The following is a 15,818-nucleotide window of genomic DNA, read 5'->3' on the forward strand; positions in this document are numbered from 1 at the left end:
CCAACATTAACATCAAGGATTTCCTTTTAACCATTTGGAATTCAGTATTTCCTTTGAAAATACAGGAAAAATTGGTTTGGTTTATTAAGCCCATAAAAACTATAAAACATAAAAAAGGAAAAAAAACAAAACATAATGGTTTAGTCTTGCCCACTGTTGGTGCGGAAGAAAAACTTTTAAAAAAGTACAAGCAGGACATTTTGGAGGAATAAAGAAAGAAATACTTATGTTGTTGTTTGCAGAATGACAGATAATCCCTCAAGCAGAGAAGCAAATTTTCAAGGTAAATAAGGAGGTAAGGCAACTAAGACCCATGTGTATGTGTGCAAACTTCCACAGTGTGGATTACTGGAAACCAGCTATAAAAAATGCTATGATATAACAGCAGACGGAATGAAATGTCTTTTTTAATAGCATCTGTCCTTGTGAAAATAAATCCCATTTACGGGATATATCCACATTTCAGAACTAAACATACAACTAAAGGAAAGTGTTTAGATAATAGTAATAGTGTAAGCATGTGATAGAGAGCTGGAGTTGATCTTGGCAGTGTCTCTGTTGGAGAACAACAAAGTCCCTGAATTCAATGCTGACACTCTGTTCTTTAGCCTAATATTCGTCTTCTGATCTGAACTCTAGTTTGCATTGTAGATAAGTCAACAGCACAAAAAGACTGCTACTATTAAGTCTGAATACTTACAGTATGCTGTTAACTGTATGCATGAAATACATGCATACAGTTAAATAAAGAAGCATTCCTTTACTCTATGTTCTGATTGGGGTTCAGGAGGCCCCCGGGATCTGCAACAGCTCAAAACACATACTTTACATTGTTTTAACGCAACGTAAGCTTTTTCTTACTATTATAAGAACTGCGATTTTGAGGGCTGCAACTAATGATTATTACTCAATTAACTGTTTGATCTTGTTAATTATTATAATGATCATTCTAATTTCTCACAGCCAGAGGTGATGTATTCATATAGCTTGCTATATAGTGTCCAAAAGCCAAAATATAATCAGTTTACTATCAAATATGACATAAAAAGTATAAAATCTTCAAAAGTGAGAAGCTTGAACCGGGGAATTTGTTAAGCACTTTTGCTTGAAAAATTACTAAAAAGATTAATCAATTATCAAAATGGCTGCCATTTAATTTTTTGTTGCTCAATGATTCAACTAATTGTTGCAGCTCTAGTGTACTAACCCTCCCAAATCCCAAATAAGCCTATTGGAATTCATTATATTTATTAAAGTTTTATATATCAGATATAAAAAACTGACCCAAAACATTAGTCATGTCACAATGTGGGATAATACATACATGCTGTACATTTCTTTGTCTGTAAATGACTTCTTAGCAAACCAAAGGAATATGTATATTTGTTAATAAACAGCCCATTCCTTATTTGGTATAATAACAATGCTTTATGGCAATTTACATATTTTATTACCTTCATAAAATGTGCAAGCTCAGTTTGTGGAAAAAGCAAAGGGCTACTAATTTAATACTTGTCTATAAATTGGGTTTTAATAAGGTCAGAAGAAAATAAATAAAATACTTAAAGAGGAAAAGATGTTTGATTTTGCATTCTGTGGGGAATTGAAGCAACAAAGCAAAATATAAAAGGATAAAAAAGCAGAGTTTACAGTGACAAGCCACTGTAAACTGTACTGTAGATGTGTCTATTTTCTGAATACTCTTAAACACAAGTGTGTTTTTCATTAAATCCTCAGTACTGAGAATTGTAGTGTTATCACCTATTAGCTGACAAATCCCTGCACAACCTCAATGCTCAGAGTCATACAGGCATCACACACACACACACACACACACAGAAACAATGCAATTCCTTTTTAAGCTACGGAAACCTTGATGTCAGACATTTGGCAGTGGATGAGGAGTTCCTTAGCTCAAGATCAAAACAACCAGAAAAAAAGACAAGACAAGAAAAAAAAACATAAAAAGGACAGAAGAAGAAAAAGAAGTCTATGCTAACTTTTTCTTTTTCTTTCTTCCCCCTCTAGAGTTGAATCACAAAACACCAGAACAACAGCGATGAAAAACCTGACAAGACGGCAGGGGGAACAGTGGCTCTGGAAGATGAAAAAGAAAGCGAGAGCAAAGAAGGAGCTGGCACCGGGGAGACCTGAGCAGAGCGCACAAAACACTCAGACCACCAGTTTTATGCAGGAAACAGAACGGAGAAGTGGTTATTATGTGGTCCATCACAATGTGCAGGTCGGAGAAATTTCAATATGATCTTTGATATGTCTGTTAGAAAAAAACAAATTCAGACTTTGGGTTTTGCATGCTGAAATCTCATTACAGAGGCACCTCCTGAGTAATATTTAAAACTCAAAAAAGAAGGGAGTTTTTTCATCTTGGAATATGGACGATGCTCTACGATGCCATACTTAAAGAAACATTTTCACTTTCTTGACAAGAATAAGATGTTATCTGTTTGGTAAACATGAGGCTCCAGCCAGCAGCCAGTTAAGATGAGCTTAGGACAAAGACAATGGTGACGACAACAGGACATTAACGTTAGGTTACGTTACGCTAACGTAAACATTAGCTTTAGAGATGCTGGTATTGGGATATTTTTACAATTTAATACAGCACCACAAGACACAAGACACAGTAACACATAGTTATTTGTCATATTATTTGCCAAATAAGATGCAGTTTGCAGTTCCCTTTATGCTACAAAGCAAACGATATTTTCAAAAAATATAAAATTATAAACAGAAAAAATCTATTTTGCATGGTGCCGTGCTGAGGATGAATTTAGTCTTATAGCCTGGGGGAAGAAGCTGCTCTGGAGTCTGGTGGTACAACAGCAGATGCTTCTGTATCTCCTGCCAGACGGCAACAGGGTGAACAGGCTGTGGCTGAGGTGGGTACTGTCTTTGAGTATCCTGCAGAGCCCTCCGGTTCTGGGCATGCACATCCCATGCCAGTTGGTGATGTTTCCAGTCAGGATGCTTTCTATTGCTCCTCTGTAAAAGTTAATAAGAACTTGGCTTGGGAATTTTACAGCTGTTCTGAGCTTCACCCTGTTTGTAGTCTTTATGCTAAGGTAAGCTAACCATCTCTTGGCTCAATAACATATTTACCTTAAAGACACAGTATAAGCAAGAAGGCAAATAAGCGTATTTCCCATAAGCTCGAACTATTCCTTTAAACCGACACGACGTAACAGTCCAATTGCAATGTTCACGACAATTATGGAGCCACTGACAAAAACAGATGTGATATAGTGTCTGAACTGTTTAACAAAAGTAGCGAAACAAAATGTGGAGTAGTTTCTCAATAAGAGCCACAAAGCCACAAAGCCAGAAACCCAACAGAAGTTATAAGTACTCTGAGCAAAAGTTCAGAGTTGTCCAAGTTAATGATGGCGATACATTACTTGAACATTTTTCTTGTTTGCTGCGGTAGCCTGAAATTTGAACTAAGTGCTCGTAAGACTAGCAGGGCGCTATAATGGAGGGTGCAAGAAAGAAACAACAAGGTTTCCTCTTCAAAGAAGCAGTGATGTGGCAAAGAGAGAGAGAGAGAGCAGAGCAAAAGTCAAGGTGTCTCCTTCAAAGACAGACAGACATGGTGAGAATGATTAAAAACAGAGTTTATGACAGAGTGAGGGAGATGAGAGAGTGTCTCAATGCAAGGACAAGAAGTATGACAATGAAGAAGAGAGCAATGAGAGAGAAAGAGGGAGAGAAAGACAGTGATGGAAGAAGAAAAACAGGCATGCAGTACTAACCTTGAGGCAAGACTGGGTAGAGCAGGAGACAGCGTTGCATTGTAAAGATAAAAGAAAGGGAAAGAGAGGCAGAGAAAGAGAGGGTAAGGTGAGAGGGAAGACAGGAGTTGAGTGGTAGGTTAGCCAGCTTGATCACTATTCAAAGAGGAAAGAGATGAGACGCAGAGGCAATGACAAAGAGACAGCTAGAGAGACATAATTAACGATAGAGAAACAGGGAGACAGGCATGACCAAGCAAACAGCTAGGCAGGCAGGCAGACAGACAGTCACATAGACAGGTTTAAAGCAGGCGTTTCTTCTTTTCAGTACAGTGTTAAGGGTCATAAGAGGACTGCTCACCTCCCATGACCTCTACAAACATTTAAGGGCACACACACAGACGAAACGGCAATCACACACCATAGAAAGCGAGCAATTAGCCAATCAAAGCATGAGCTGAGAGCTCACTGTGAATTATTCCTTCTTCAGTGGTTTTTATATTGAGGACGACTTCTTTTACTTCCCGCTGGGGACACTTGAGACGTACGCAGCTTGTGGATTTGTGGAGACGTCTACACCAAAAGGCACATGGCATGTAATCGTCAAGATGGGAAATTTGAGGAAAATTCACTTCCTAAATTGGTTGACCCCAAAAGTATTCCACACAATCCTGCCTCATGTGTTTGGTTGAGCCCAAACTCCAGGGTGAGCTTATGCCTGGGAACGTCCGCTAATGACAGCGTGCCAGAGACAAATTGTCCATTATAGAACAATATAACACGCAATAAAGTTCTCTAATTTCCCATTACACAGGGTTTATGCTCTAAACCTCCTTTATTTTTCTCTCATTTTGTTTTTATTTCTTCCCATTCCAGTCTTGTCTGTCAGTTTCATTTGATTCGTTTGATTCTCACTACCGTGTTGTCTTTTCTTTCTCTCCCTACGTCTTCTCCCGTTATTTCGGTCTCACTGTTCTTTTCTCTCCACCACCACCTTCCTTTCCCTTTTCCTCTTTCTTTCCCCCTCTCTGTTTTCCACTCTTCCATCCAAATCCTTTATTTTGGCCATCAGGGCAGATTTTCAGCTCCATTTCCCCTCAATGTGAAGTCACTCAGTCTGCTCCAATTACCATCCTAGTTACTGAAATAAATAACGTGGTACCATTACAGCTGGATTGAAACTAGAGGGGAAAGTGAGAGGGTTGATTTTCACCTTGTTTTACCCGCATCTGATCTTTTCATTAGTAATGTTCCCGCTGCTTACTCGTAGCCCAGGGTTAGCCTAGGTGCCAAACTAAGAGTTGGCCACAGGCAAATGTATCCTCCTCTGACGTTGCTGTTAGCTCAAGGCTAAGTCTTAAGTCAGTATTAGTACACTTTATGTTACAGGGTCAGTGCTTGCGGGTTCCAAAAAGCCTAGTTGCTGAATACATTATAATAATCTTAAACAGGGAACATTTGTTTGTTAATCCATGGCTTTCCAAACCACCATGCTTAATATTTTTACAGTTACAAATACTGACATATGTGAACACTTTGGGTGAGTTATTTTAGCCTTTCCAAAACCAAAAATATAAGAGCCAAAGTGTGCAAAATGTGTATTGGTTTGTTCCAACATCAGCTGCAATCATTAACATTTTCAGCTAACTAGCTTAGTACCTACAGCAGTATTTGAAAATAAAAAAACATTAATTACATATGTGCCCATGGCCATATCTGAAGTCCATGTTTGAGATTTTTTAAATGTAGAAAGATTCATATCGTTTAGAATGTTTGCTCAGTTCACCGCGCACAAACTTCATCACTGCCTACAAAAAGAAGCCATCAAACCTTGTGCTATTCTTGGTCAAATTACTTTTATGTATTTTAGTGTATTTGCCTGTCAAGGTCCTGTTTGTATCCACTGCAGCACAAAGTTAATGTTACTGACTAAATGAGACATGTTTTAATCTTGACAAATAAACACAGTACAAATACTGGCAACAACACAATGCAAGAGAAAATGTACTTCAGAATACTAAGTATTTTTAAATTACTCCAGTACTTTAACTTAAGTAAAAATGTCACTGAACAACTTTCACTTGTATTGGAGTAATATTTTAACAGGAGTATCTATACTTTGCAAACAGCTCAACGTTAATTAGCTGGCTTGCAACAGTTGACAAAATCTGTCCAGTGACAGTTGTCATTTCAGTCTGTAAAATTGACAAGGGCTGGATTGAATTGTGAAGCCTTCTTTTGTCTGAAATCAATGACCTATTATTTAAAAAAAAAAAAAAACCTTTTGAAAAATTTGAATTTCATTTCATATACAGCTTTTCCACATGGGTCTGGTAGCTTTAATTGTGCTTCTATATCCCGTCCTCCGACTAGCAAAGTGAGTTTTGTCGTGCATCTGACTAACTGACTGACAGGGATACGAGCCACTCACGTGCCCAGGTAGTCCCACACCAGCCCCCCCATTGGCTGCTGACAGGCAGCCAAGGAAGGGACCTGTTTTGGCAATTGTTGAGAACACCACAGGTGAGAAGCAGAGTAGTCTCTGGGTTGTAATGGGCACACACACACAAGCAAACATAAACACACTCGCACAGATGCAGAATGACATGAATGCATACATAATTATAAAACACATGTGAAAAAGGTACAATGACAGAAATCAGAAAACTTAATACCTTAATAAGACTTTTGGGTGGTAAATCTGCCAAAGTTATAATTGTTAACTGCACATGTCCTATGTGAAAATGGGAAACTACCTTGACAAGCAAAGCAACTAGTAATTAAGGGGGGTGGGGCTTAAAAACAGTGAGTTCTGCCCTTTTCATGTTTCAACCCCGTGTCAACATTTAACCACAGCCTCAAGGTAGTCAGGGATAACTTTGCTCATCATACATCTAACAGCTAGATAAAACCACTAAATGTGAAGATGTAAAAAGTATCATGGGTCCTTACACCCTGTAATATAACCTCTATAACCGCTTACTGCACAGTAATCACTGTGTGTGTCAGTGTGTAAAAGCAAAATCAAATTTCCTCATAAAAATCTACTTAATCTTAATTTTACAATTACACGATACTGTTCTCAAACATATGGCACTAAGGCCAGATTTAATACCATTCCAGTTTCCTAAGAGCAGCCTGCATAGTTCAGATATTAAAAATCAGTTGTAGAGAAGCCTTTATTTTATTGTAATCAACAGGGAAAATGAAACATCTCTCAAATACATATGATGTAAGAGCTTAAGAGGTCAACGATCTGCAATTTTAAACGGCTATAAATTTACGTTACAATGTTATCCAGAAAGCTAGTACTGCTGTAAATCTGCATCTGTGGCTATTGGAAGACTAAATAACACACACACACACAGTTAAAACCCTCCAGTTTGAAGTCAGCAGGTGCTGAATTATTAATAGTCTAGTATTTCTACTGGCCAGACGGAGACACAGTGAGGAAACACTGAATCTCCCTAAAATCATTAACAACCATTAGTCTTACAGTCAAACCGCTAAACACACAGACAGAAAGGAGAGAGGAGAGAGGAGTAGGAGTAGGTAGAGATCGTGTCCAAGGAAGAAACAGGAGGAAAAGATTAAAGAGACAGAAAGAGAAAGAGATGAGAAGGCGCAGACAGAAAGCATCTGATAGTTCAGAAATCAAAGCCACTGAGAAGCGTACAGACAGACAGACGGACCAGTTTTCAACCACAGACAGCTCTGATCTGTCTAACAAACTTTGCTCTCACTACTCAAACTAAAATATAACCCATCAAATTGTTTTTTTAACCTTATTATTTAACTGTTGGCCATGAGATGAAGACACCTGACCCTGCTTAAGAAAAACATTTAGTTAAATAAGTGACTTAATCTCCTGAGGCTGCTGTTTTCTGAAGTAATCTTCATAACGGACTTATGAACAGACACACAGGCAGAATAACAGACAAACAGAATAAGACAGATATTCAGGGAGACAGGTAAACACAGAGGCAGGCAGGCATGCAGGCAGACATATAATCAGATATAGACAGAAAGAAAAGATTAAGACTAGTTTATGAGTTAGATATAGTGTACATAAAGAGTGAAAGATAGACACGTTAAGCCAAAATTACGCAAACAGGTAAAAAAGTAGTTAGAAACTGACAAACCATTAATATTAGCATAAAGGAAATACAAAAAAATGAGTGAACTGTCCAGACTCCTAATGAAAGAAAAAGAGTGTGTTAAACTCTGCAAAGTCAGGCATCCTGGACTGCAAGTAAAACAAAAGTGAAGCGTGAAAACAGAGCCACTAAATGAAAGAGTTGCATCATTGACAGGCACAGAGGCTCAAAGAGTTTCAGACTGCACAGTAGAGATTCTAGTGCCAAACCGTGCCCTCATTTTACAAACTTTTGGGAGCAGTTTGGCTTGTCATACTGCAGTATAACAGAAGACAAAACCTCCCGCTGATGCACAGATGTGTGAGTACAACCGGAGCCGATAACTGAACTTTAGGGGAATTTTCTTTAACGGAACCGAACAGTCCAAATAAGCCCTATCAGAGAGGCTTGGGAAACATTCAAACAATGCTGCAACTCTTCGATGGTGATTATTAGTGAATATACTCAGCTCTGTGCCATGTGGAAAAGGCTTGCAACATTCAACATTATATTTTCTACACTGAGAAAAATACGGATTTTAGGGCTGCAATTAATGGGCAATATTAATAAATCTGCTGTTTATTTTCTCAATTATTTAATGAATTGTGTTGTCTGTAAAATAGAGAAAAATATCCATGATAATTTCCAAGAACTGAATTTAAAGTATATTAAGTTTAATATATATACGACAAAGGAAAACAACAATTTCTCACACTTCTGTTCAATCGTATTTTAATCTCAATAAAAGAACCGCTGACCTACAATATCTATGTGTATAGATCTGCTACATGTATTTCATCTAGGATTTCCACTTGTGGTCCTTTAGTGGTTACACGTTCAATTCCCAATGGGAAAAATTGAGGTTTTTTGTGTGTAATTGTCCATCAAATTCCCTTTTGACAAATTTGGCATTTACTCCCATATCGCTTTTCCACATGGTTCCACTGGTTGCTTTAATTGTGCTCCCATGTCCCGTCCTCCAACAAGCAAAGTGAGTTTTGTCGTGCATTTGTCTAACTGACTGACAGGGCCACCAGCGACTCACGTGCCCAGGTAGTCCCACACCAGCCCCCCCATTGGCTGCTGAGAAGCAGCGGAGGGAGGGGCCTGTTTTCGCGACTGCTGAGAACGCCACAGATGAGAAGCAGAGGGGTCTCTGGGTTGTGATGGGCACACGCACACACACGAGCAAACGTAAGCGCACTCACACAGATGCAGAATCACGTGTATGCATACACATTTATGCACACGTGACAAAGGTACAATGACAGAAATTAGAAAAGAGTGATGACAAAAGCCGAAATGGAAGGAGAAAAGGGGAAGAAAGAAGGGAGAAGAAAGGTTGAGATAAAGGGAAAACGTCTGGATTAGTGCTGCAGGAAAGATTACCATAGACTCCAACAGTATATAGAGGAAAGAGGAAGATTTGAATTTCATCTCTCACCTCTCCAATTCGTGAATCTTTTTCTCCTTGTCATTCTTTTCATTCTCCATCTCCCTCAGGATCTCCAAAAGTCGTTCCACCTCGGACTGGGCCTTCCCAGCTTCCTCCTTGTGCTGGGTCACTTCCTGCTCCAGGCAGGAGATGCGTTCGGAGAGTTCAGTGCTGGCCTGGGAATCTGCTGCTGCACTCTGAGCCTAGAACAGAAATTAATTATTACAAATAAACCGAGCGTTAGCTTTCAAAATTAGGTGACCACCATTTGCTGGATGTGAATATGCCAATAACAACATGGGTGTTGAGGATGGGTTGGATGGATTTGATGAAAGTGACACGTGCCGTTGGAAACTGTTTAGGAGTATAATTGGTCTATAATTCAATCAATCTTTGCTTGATAAAATTATATTTACACAACAGTCTTTTAGCAACCTGATACAAAATGTGTATACTTTCATACCAGATCTTAACTTTAGATATATTGGCAGACTGTCTCCATAGTTTGAAATAGAAATGTTTCAACATAATGAGGCCGCATCACTTACTTATTTAGTGGATACCAAGACGGGCTAACGCAAACAAACATGTAGGATTTTAATGAATTTTGTACAATTCATTTAGGGCCCCTTTGTTCTAAAGTAATAATCCAATAAAACATTTTATTTCAAAAGGTGGTAAAAATTTAAAATGGAAGAAAAAATGTAAAAACACCTGTTCAGCCATGATTTATTTTTTAAGTTAAGAGAAATATTCTGCAGGTCATTAGTATTTTCCCCACGTTCCTCCAAAAACCTAGAGGGCTTTGTTTTTTGTAAACTGTGATGGCTTCTTACAGCAGGCAAGACAACAACTGTTGCATGTGTGAGGGCATCAAAATTATGGTGAAAATCAATTTGAAGTGATCTGGGTTTCTTGTTTTTAACAGCTGAGCATTTTTCAGTACTAAGAGCAGGTAGCCATGTGAGCAGCTCTATGAAGCTGAGCTAAAGGCTACTATCAGCATGCTCACAATGACAATACTAAAATGTCAGTGTTTAGCAGGTATAATGTTTACCATGTTCACCATCTTAGATTAGCGTGTTACAGCGAAGGCTCATAGAAATGCTATAAGTTTTGCAGATATTTGAATATAAACCAAAGTCCATCCATCATCAACCGCTTATCCTGTGTACAGGGTCGCAGGGATAAACCAAAGTATTACACAAATTTGTTAACTTATAAATGTTGCTGTGTTATAAATATGTGTGTGTTATTTGGTTACAGTATGCAATTAACATGTCTAAGCATTTTAGTCTGGCTCACTGATGGTGTCTTGGATTTGAGTTGGTTTCTACACACACACAACACACAAATGCACATAATGCTGATTTATGTAAAGATTGCCATGAGCATGAAAAACGTAAGTGAATTAAAAAGTGATTTAATCTGAGTTGCAGCATCTTTATTCTTTGTGCTGGTCTGCTAAGCTACACAGAAGATGACAAAAAAGGAGAAAAAGAAACAAATGAAATAAAAAACAAAGACAAAAAAACAGCTTAGAGGTTAGAACAGCTGTGTGCGTTTCCCAGAAGCAAATGTTGCTCTTGGGACAGACTTTGTGTGTGTGTGCACACGCCTTGGTCACACAATACATAAACCCTATTAGTTTTGGAAGTGAACAACAGTTTTTACAGGTCTTTTTGTGGAGAGGAAATGTTTGGGTGTCTGACAATATTATAAGAAGATCTGGGTGGAGGGAAGAGACAGAGAGAGAAATAAGAAAGGAAAAAAGAAACATCAAATACAATCTCACATGCACAATCAGTTCACATACACATGTAGACAAGTTTTCACTCTTTTCTCTCTCCATGGTAACAGAAAGAGACTAAGAAATAAACTCTAATGAGAGAAACACCAGAGAACCACTGACACCTTCATTCACATTCTCTTTCTCTCTGTCTCTCACACACACACACACAGGCGTACATACACACTCAGGGTGTAGTGGTAATGCTGTCTTCTCCACTCTGTGAAAATGACGGCAAGGCTGTCAGCAAGCCGTCAAGGACACACACACACACACACACACACACACACACACACACACACACACCATTTTATGGGCTGCTGTGTGGGAGAGAATATGTGATGTGTAAACACACACACACACACACAGCTTTCTTGGAAAACAGTTAAGGGAAATCAAGGAAGAGGAGAAAGACACACGGGGCTCTTTAGTTCAAAATCCTCCATTTGTGTGTACTTGTGTTTCTGTCTTCTGTTTGTATTTTCCACCCCTCAGATTCATATTATTGATGATTTTAAGTGGTTAATGTTGCCCATCTATCAGTAACATCATTGAGCTTTCAAATATTGTTCTTAATATTTTTATTCCACCAGTTTTGGTCCAAATACAGTCAAATACAGGTGCCAAACTTTAGACAATTTATGAACTCTACAACATCTAATTTATATGCTTTTATAATTTTTTATTAATAATCCCTTATTTCACACAGCCAAAACCAAAACCTGAAACAGCTAACCTTCTTGAGTTGATTTTCTAGTTTGACACACTCCTCTCTCTTCTGCTCCAGGCTGATCTCCAGACTCTTCAGCCTGCTGTCCTTCTTCAGAGTGGAGGAAGCCAGAGAAGAAGCCTTCTCCTTCAGATCCAACACAGAAGTCTGAAAGCAAAAAAGACAGAAGAATGGACAGATAAAGACAGATAAGGAAAATGTCTTAGTGCTAGAAACTGAGCAGCTCTACTGAAGCAGTTAGAGGTTAAGTGCATTGCTCATCAACATTATTGCCACAAACCCGCATTAAAGGATAATTCCAGTTTATTTCAACTTGGGTCCTATTTTTGTTATTTTGGCAATGTTTTCTACTGGTTATGATAACATTGTACTCAACAAAGTAGTTCCTAAAACTTGAGGTAAAACCGAGAGAGAGCGCAGGTGATAATAATCCTCCATTACACAATAAAGTTACTGCAGCAAGTGTGCTAGGTCAAAGTTGAACCCATAACTCGACCTGGAAACTGCAATGTTGTTTACAATGACAGTTGTTTAGATTTTTTTTAAAAAATGTTTTCCTTCATTTTCTCAGCCAAATATGTTTGGTGAGCACAATGTTACTGTTACTGATAGGACTGATCATTTTCCAAAAACATAATGCAACTTGTATTAAGACCTTCATTTTCTTTTAATTCCTTCCTACCCAGTTGTGGGATCAACTGTCCCTTGTTCTTCAAAACCTTTCCCCATGACCTGTCTCCTTTCTCACTCTTCCAGCTCAATCCCTCCATCCGTGAAGTCTCTCCCCCTTTCTTTTCTGGTCTTTTCCTCTTTTGGTAGGGCCAGTGAAACAGAAACCAACAGGACCAGAAGGAGAGACACTCAGACGTGTAATTTTACCCTTGACTGACAATACCAACTCCAGACTACGGATCATCATGTTAGACTAGGCTTTGGTCAGAGAAACCTTGCTCCTTACTCTGATTATATTTAGGTACATATATATTGCTGTTGTCAGACAAACCCCACATCTGTGTTTAGCAGTGTAGAAAGGAATTCTTTTTTTCTCCATGAGTTTTCCCATGTATTTCTCAAACTGTATAATGGGACTGTAACAGGTTTTATGACCTTACAATCGCTTTAAATTAGCTTAAGAGTCAAAGTCAAAAAAAGCATAATGGACTTTTCATTACAACAGCATGTTTGCATTTGATTTTAGGGTGTATTTTTCCATTTTAACTGTATAGTTTTGAGGAAATATGCATATTCCCTTTCTTGCCAAGACTTAAATGAGGAAATCAATACCACTCTCAAATCTGTACGCTACATGTAAAGCCTGAGTCAGCAAGCGGTTACTTAGCTTAGCATAAAGATTGGAAGCAGTGGGAAACAGCTAGCCCTGCTCTGTCCAAAGGTAAAAACATCTGCCTACCAGCACCTCTACAGCTCAGTAATTTACACTGTATCTGGTTTGTTTAATCTGTCCAAAACTGAAATATAAAAACTTCAATTTATGGTTTTATGGAGACCCCCTGCTGGCTCTAGCTTTATATTTTGCTCACAAACATGAACGCTATCAATTTTCTCATCTAACTCTCAGCAAGAAAGCTAATTAAGTGGATATTTCAAATGACCAAACTATCTAGACGAATAATGCAAATGCATAAAAACGCATTCACAGTTTTGTGACGCCAAGTGTAATTTTTTGTCTTAACAAAACTGAGAACATACCCTTACATGAAACTTGTGTGTGTTTAAAAAAGTGGTGTTAAGTGAGGAAAATTTAAACCACTCAACAAGTGGGCTAAGATCTAGGTCTGTACTAAAATCTTTGTAGAGAAAAACTTAGCACTAAATGTAACAATAGTTATTTTTTATGCATCAGTGGTGATCTTGACCCTGTTTTCATCTACAATTTGGATGTACAGCAGGATGCAGAAACTTACTTTATGATGCCTTCTAAACACTAGGCTTACACCTCCGAATGTCTCCTGAGTGATTCTTTGTCAAAATACACTGTTTTGCAAAACACTGGTTTTCCTGACATGGTTAATTGTAAATGTGCTGCCCAACCGCTGCAGGATGAATACAGCAAAGACTGCTTAAGACTGCTTTGTTATCCTCTGTCTCTCACTCTCTGCCTCTGTGTGGTATTTTGTATGAATCACAAAGCAAAAGGAACTCAGCTCCAGTCGCTGTTTTCATTTGTTGTGAAGCATTTTGTTGTCAAGGAAATGTGACTGTTTATCGCTGTTGTCCTTCAGCGCGAAGGACTTTGGGAGGATCCGAGGTTTGTCCTGCAGCAATAGATCAATCACGTTTCCTTGACACAGAGAGGGAGAGGAGACAGAGGTAGTTTTTCTGAGTTGCAGCACAGATATGGAGTGTGTGTATGTCTTCTACCTCACGGTCAGCCAGGTCAGCCTGCAGCTGGGAGACTTTCTCCCTCAATTCCTTCAGCTCCTTCTTGCTGGACTCCATCTCCTCTCCCTTTTCTCTCTCCTCCCTCTCACGTTGCTCCTTCAACCGCTCGATGATTCGCTCCTGGAAATCAAGAAAGAGGAGGAGGAGGACAGGAATGAGGGATGGAAGTTAGAAGAATAGAGACAGAAAGAGCCCAGCCACTCAATATCAAGTTTCTATACTAATAACAGTCGCATTAAACTTTATGTACATGGCAGCTTTGACAGGATCTGACAGCCAACAGTGATTTTAGACACGTAATATGTTCTGGCACAAGATGTAATATTCACAACCACTAAAAAACTATAGAGGCTCTCCAGCTATAGAACGACACAGCGGCCAGCTCAAGTATAAAAGTTCACACACATACACACAAAAGCAGCACAAAAGAGTATATACTGGCTGTGATGTGTGTGTCCTTGTACTGTAGTTCTATCTTTGTGAGGACAGATCACATTATTTTAACAATTTTTTTGAAAGCAAGGATATACTCACATAGCTATTTCAGGTTCAAGACTGGGTTTTAGGTTATGATTTAAACTAATTATTATTTAAACTATTGATTAATCTACAGATTATTTCCATAATTAATCCATAAATTGTTTGGTCTATAAAATCAAGAAATTATATATATATATACACATACTGCTGGTCATATACTTAGAATATCATCAAAAAGTTGATTTATTTCAGTAATTCCATTCAAAAAGTGAAACTTGGATATTATATTCATTCATTACACACAGACTGATATATTTCAATTGTTTATTTCATTTAATTGTGATGATTAAAACTGACAACTAATGAAAATCCCAAATTCAGTATCTCTCGAAAATTAGAATATTACTTTGGACCAATACAAAAAAAGATTTTTGGAAATGTTGGCCAACTGAAAAGTATGAACATGAAAAGTATGAGCATGTACAGCACTCAATACTTAGTTGGGGCTCCTTTTGCCTGAATTACTGCAGCAATGCGGCGTGGCATGGAGTCCATCAGTCTGTGGCACTGCTCAGGTGTTATGAGCCCAGGTTGTTATGGCCTTCAGCTCTTCTGCATTGTTGGGTCTGGAGTATCTTCCTCTTCACAATAAAAAATAAAGGAAATATAGATTTCCTATAGGGTTAAGGTCAGGCGAGTTTGCTGGCCAATTAAGAACAGGGATACCATGGTCCTTAAACCAGATACTGGTAGCTTTGGCACTGTGTGCAGGTGCCACGTCCTGTTGGAAAATGAAATCTGCATCTCCATGAAGCTGGTCAGCAGCAGGAAGCGTGAAGTGCTCTAAAACTTCCTGGTAGACGGCGGCTGCGTTGACATTGGACCTCAGAAAACACAGTGGACCAACACCAGCAGATGACATGGCACCCCAAACCATCACTGACTGTGGAAACTTTACACTGGACTTCAAGCAATGTGGATTCTGTGCCTCTCCTCTCTTCCTCCAGACTCTGGGACCTTGATTTCCAAAGGAAATGCAAAATTTACTTTCATCAGAGAACATAACTTTGGACCACTCAGCAGCAGTCCAGTCCTT

At 38.7% G+C, this 15,818-nt stretch overlaps 1 protein-coding gene across 9 annotated transcripts in view; it reads right to left on the reverse strand.

Moving 5' to 3' along the window:
- LOC119918310 (ELKS/Rab6-interacting/CAST family member 1-like) overlaps positions 1–15,818 on the reverse strand; it is a 139,146-nt gene that overhangs the window by 83,236 nt on the left and 40,092 nt on the right. For 4 of the 9 annotated variants that reach the window (XR_005447417.1, XM_038738970.1, XM_038738968.1 and 1 more), the window contains 5 exons: positions 14,222–14,362; positions 11,846–11,986; positions 9,330–9,523; positions 8,931–9,041; positions 3,771–3,782 (listed from right to left, as the gene is read on the reverse strand). Coding sequence is in view for 7 of the 9 variants with exons in the window: in XM_038738970.1 (XP_038594898.1) it covers positions 3,771–3,782; positions 8,931–9,041; positions 9,330–9,523; positions 11,846–11,986; positions 14,222–14,362 (599 nt within the window). In the remaining 2 variants the exon portion in view is untranslated. The remainder of the gene's footprint in view (positions 1–3,770; positions 3,783–8,930; positions 9,042–9,329; positions 9,524–11,845; positions 11,987–14,221; positions 14,363–15,818) is intronic. The other 5 variants (XR_005447418.1, XM_038738973.1, XM_038738971.1 and 2 more) reach the window with 2 other exon arrangements.

The sequence above is a fragment of the Micropterus salmoides genome, unplaced genomic scaffold, assembly GCF_014851395.1.
Source record: "Micropterus salmoides isolate LMB-PRFRI ecotype aquatic unplaced genomic scaffold, ASM1485139v1 Ms_hic_scaffold_23, whole genome shotgun sequence".
NCBI classification, from domain to species: domain Eukaryota; kingdom Metazoa; phylum Chordata; class Actinopteri; order Centrarchiformes; family Centrarchidae; genus Micropterus; species Micropterus salmoides.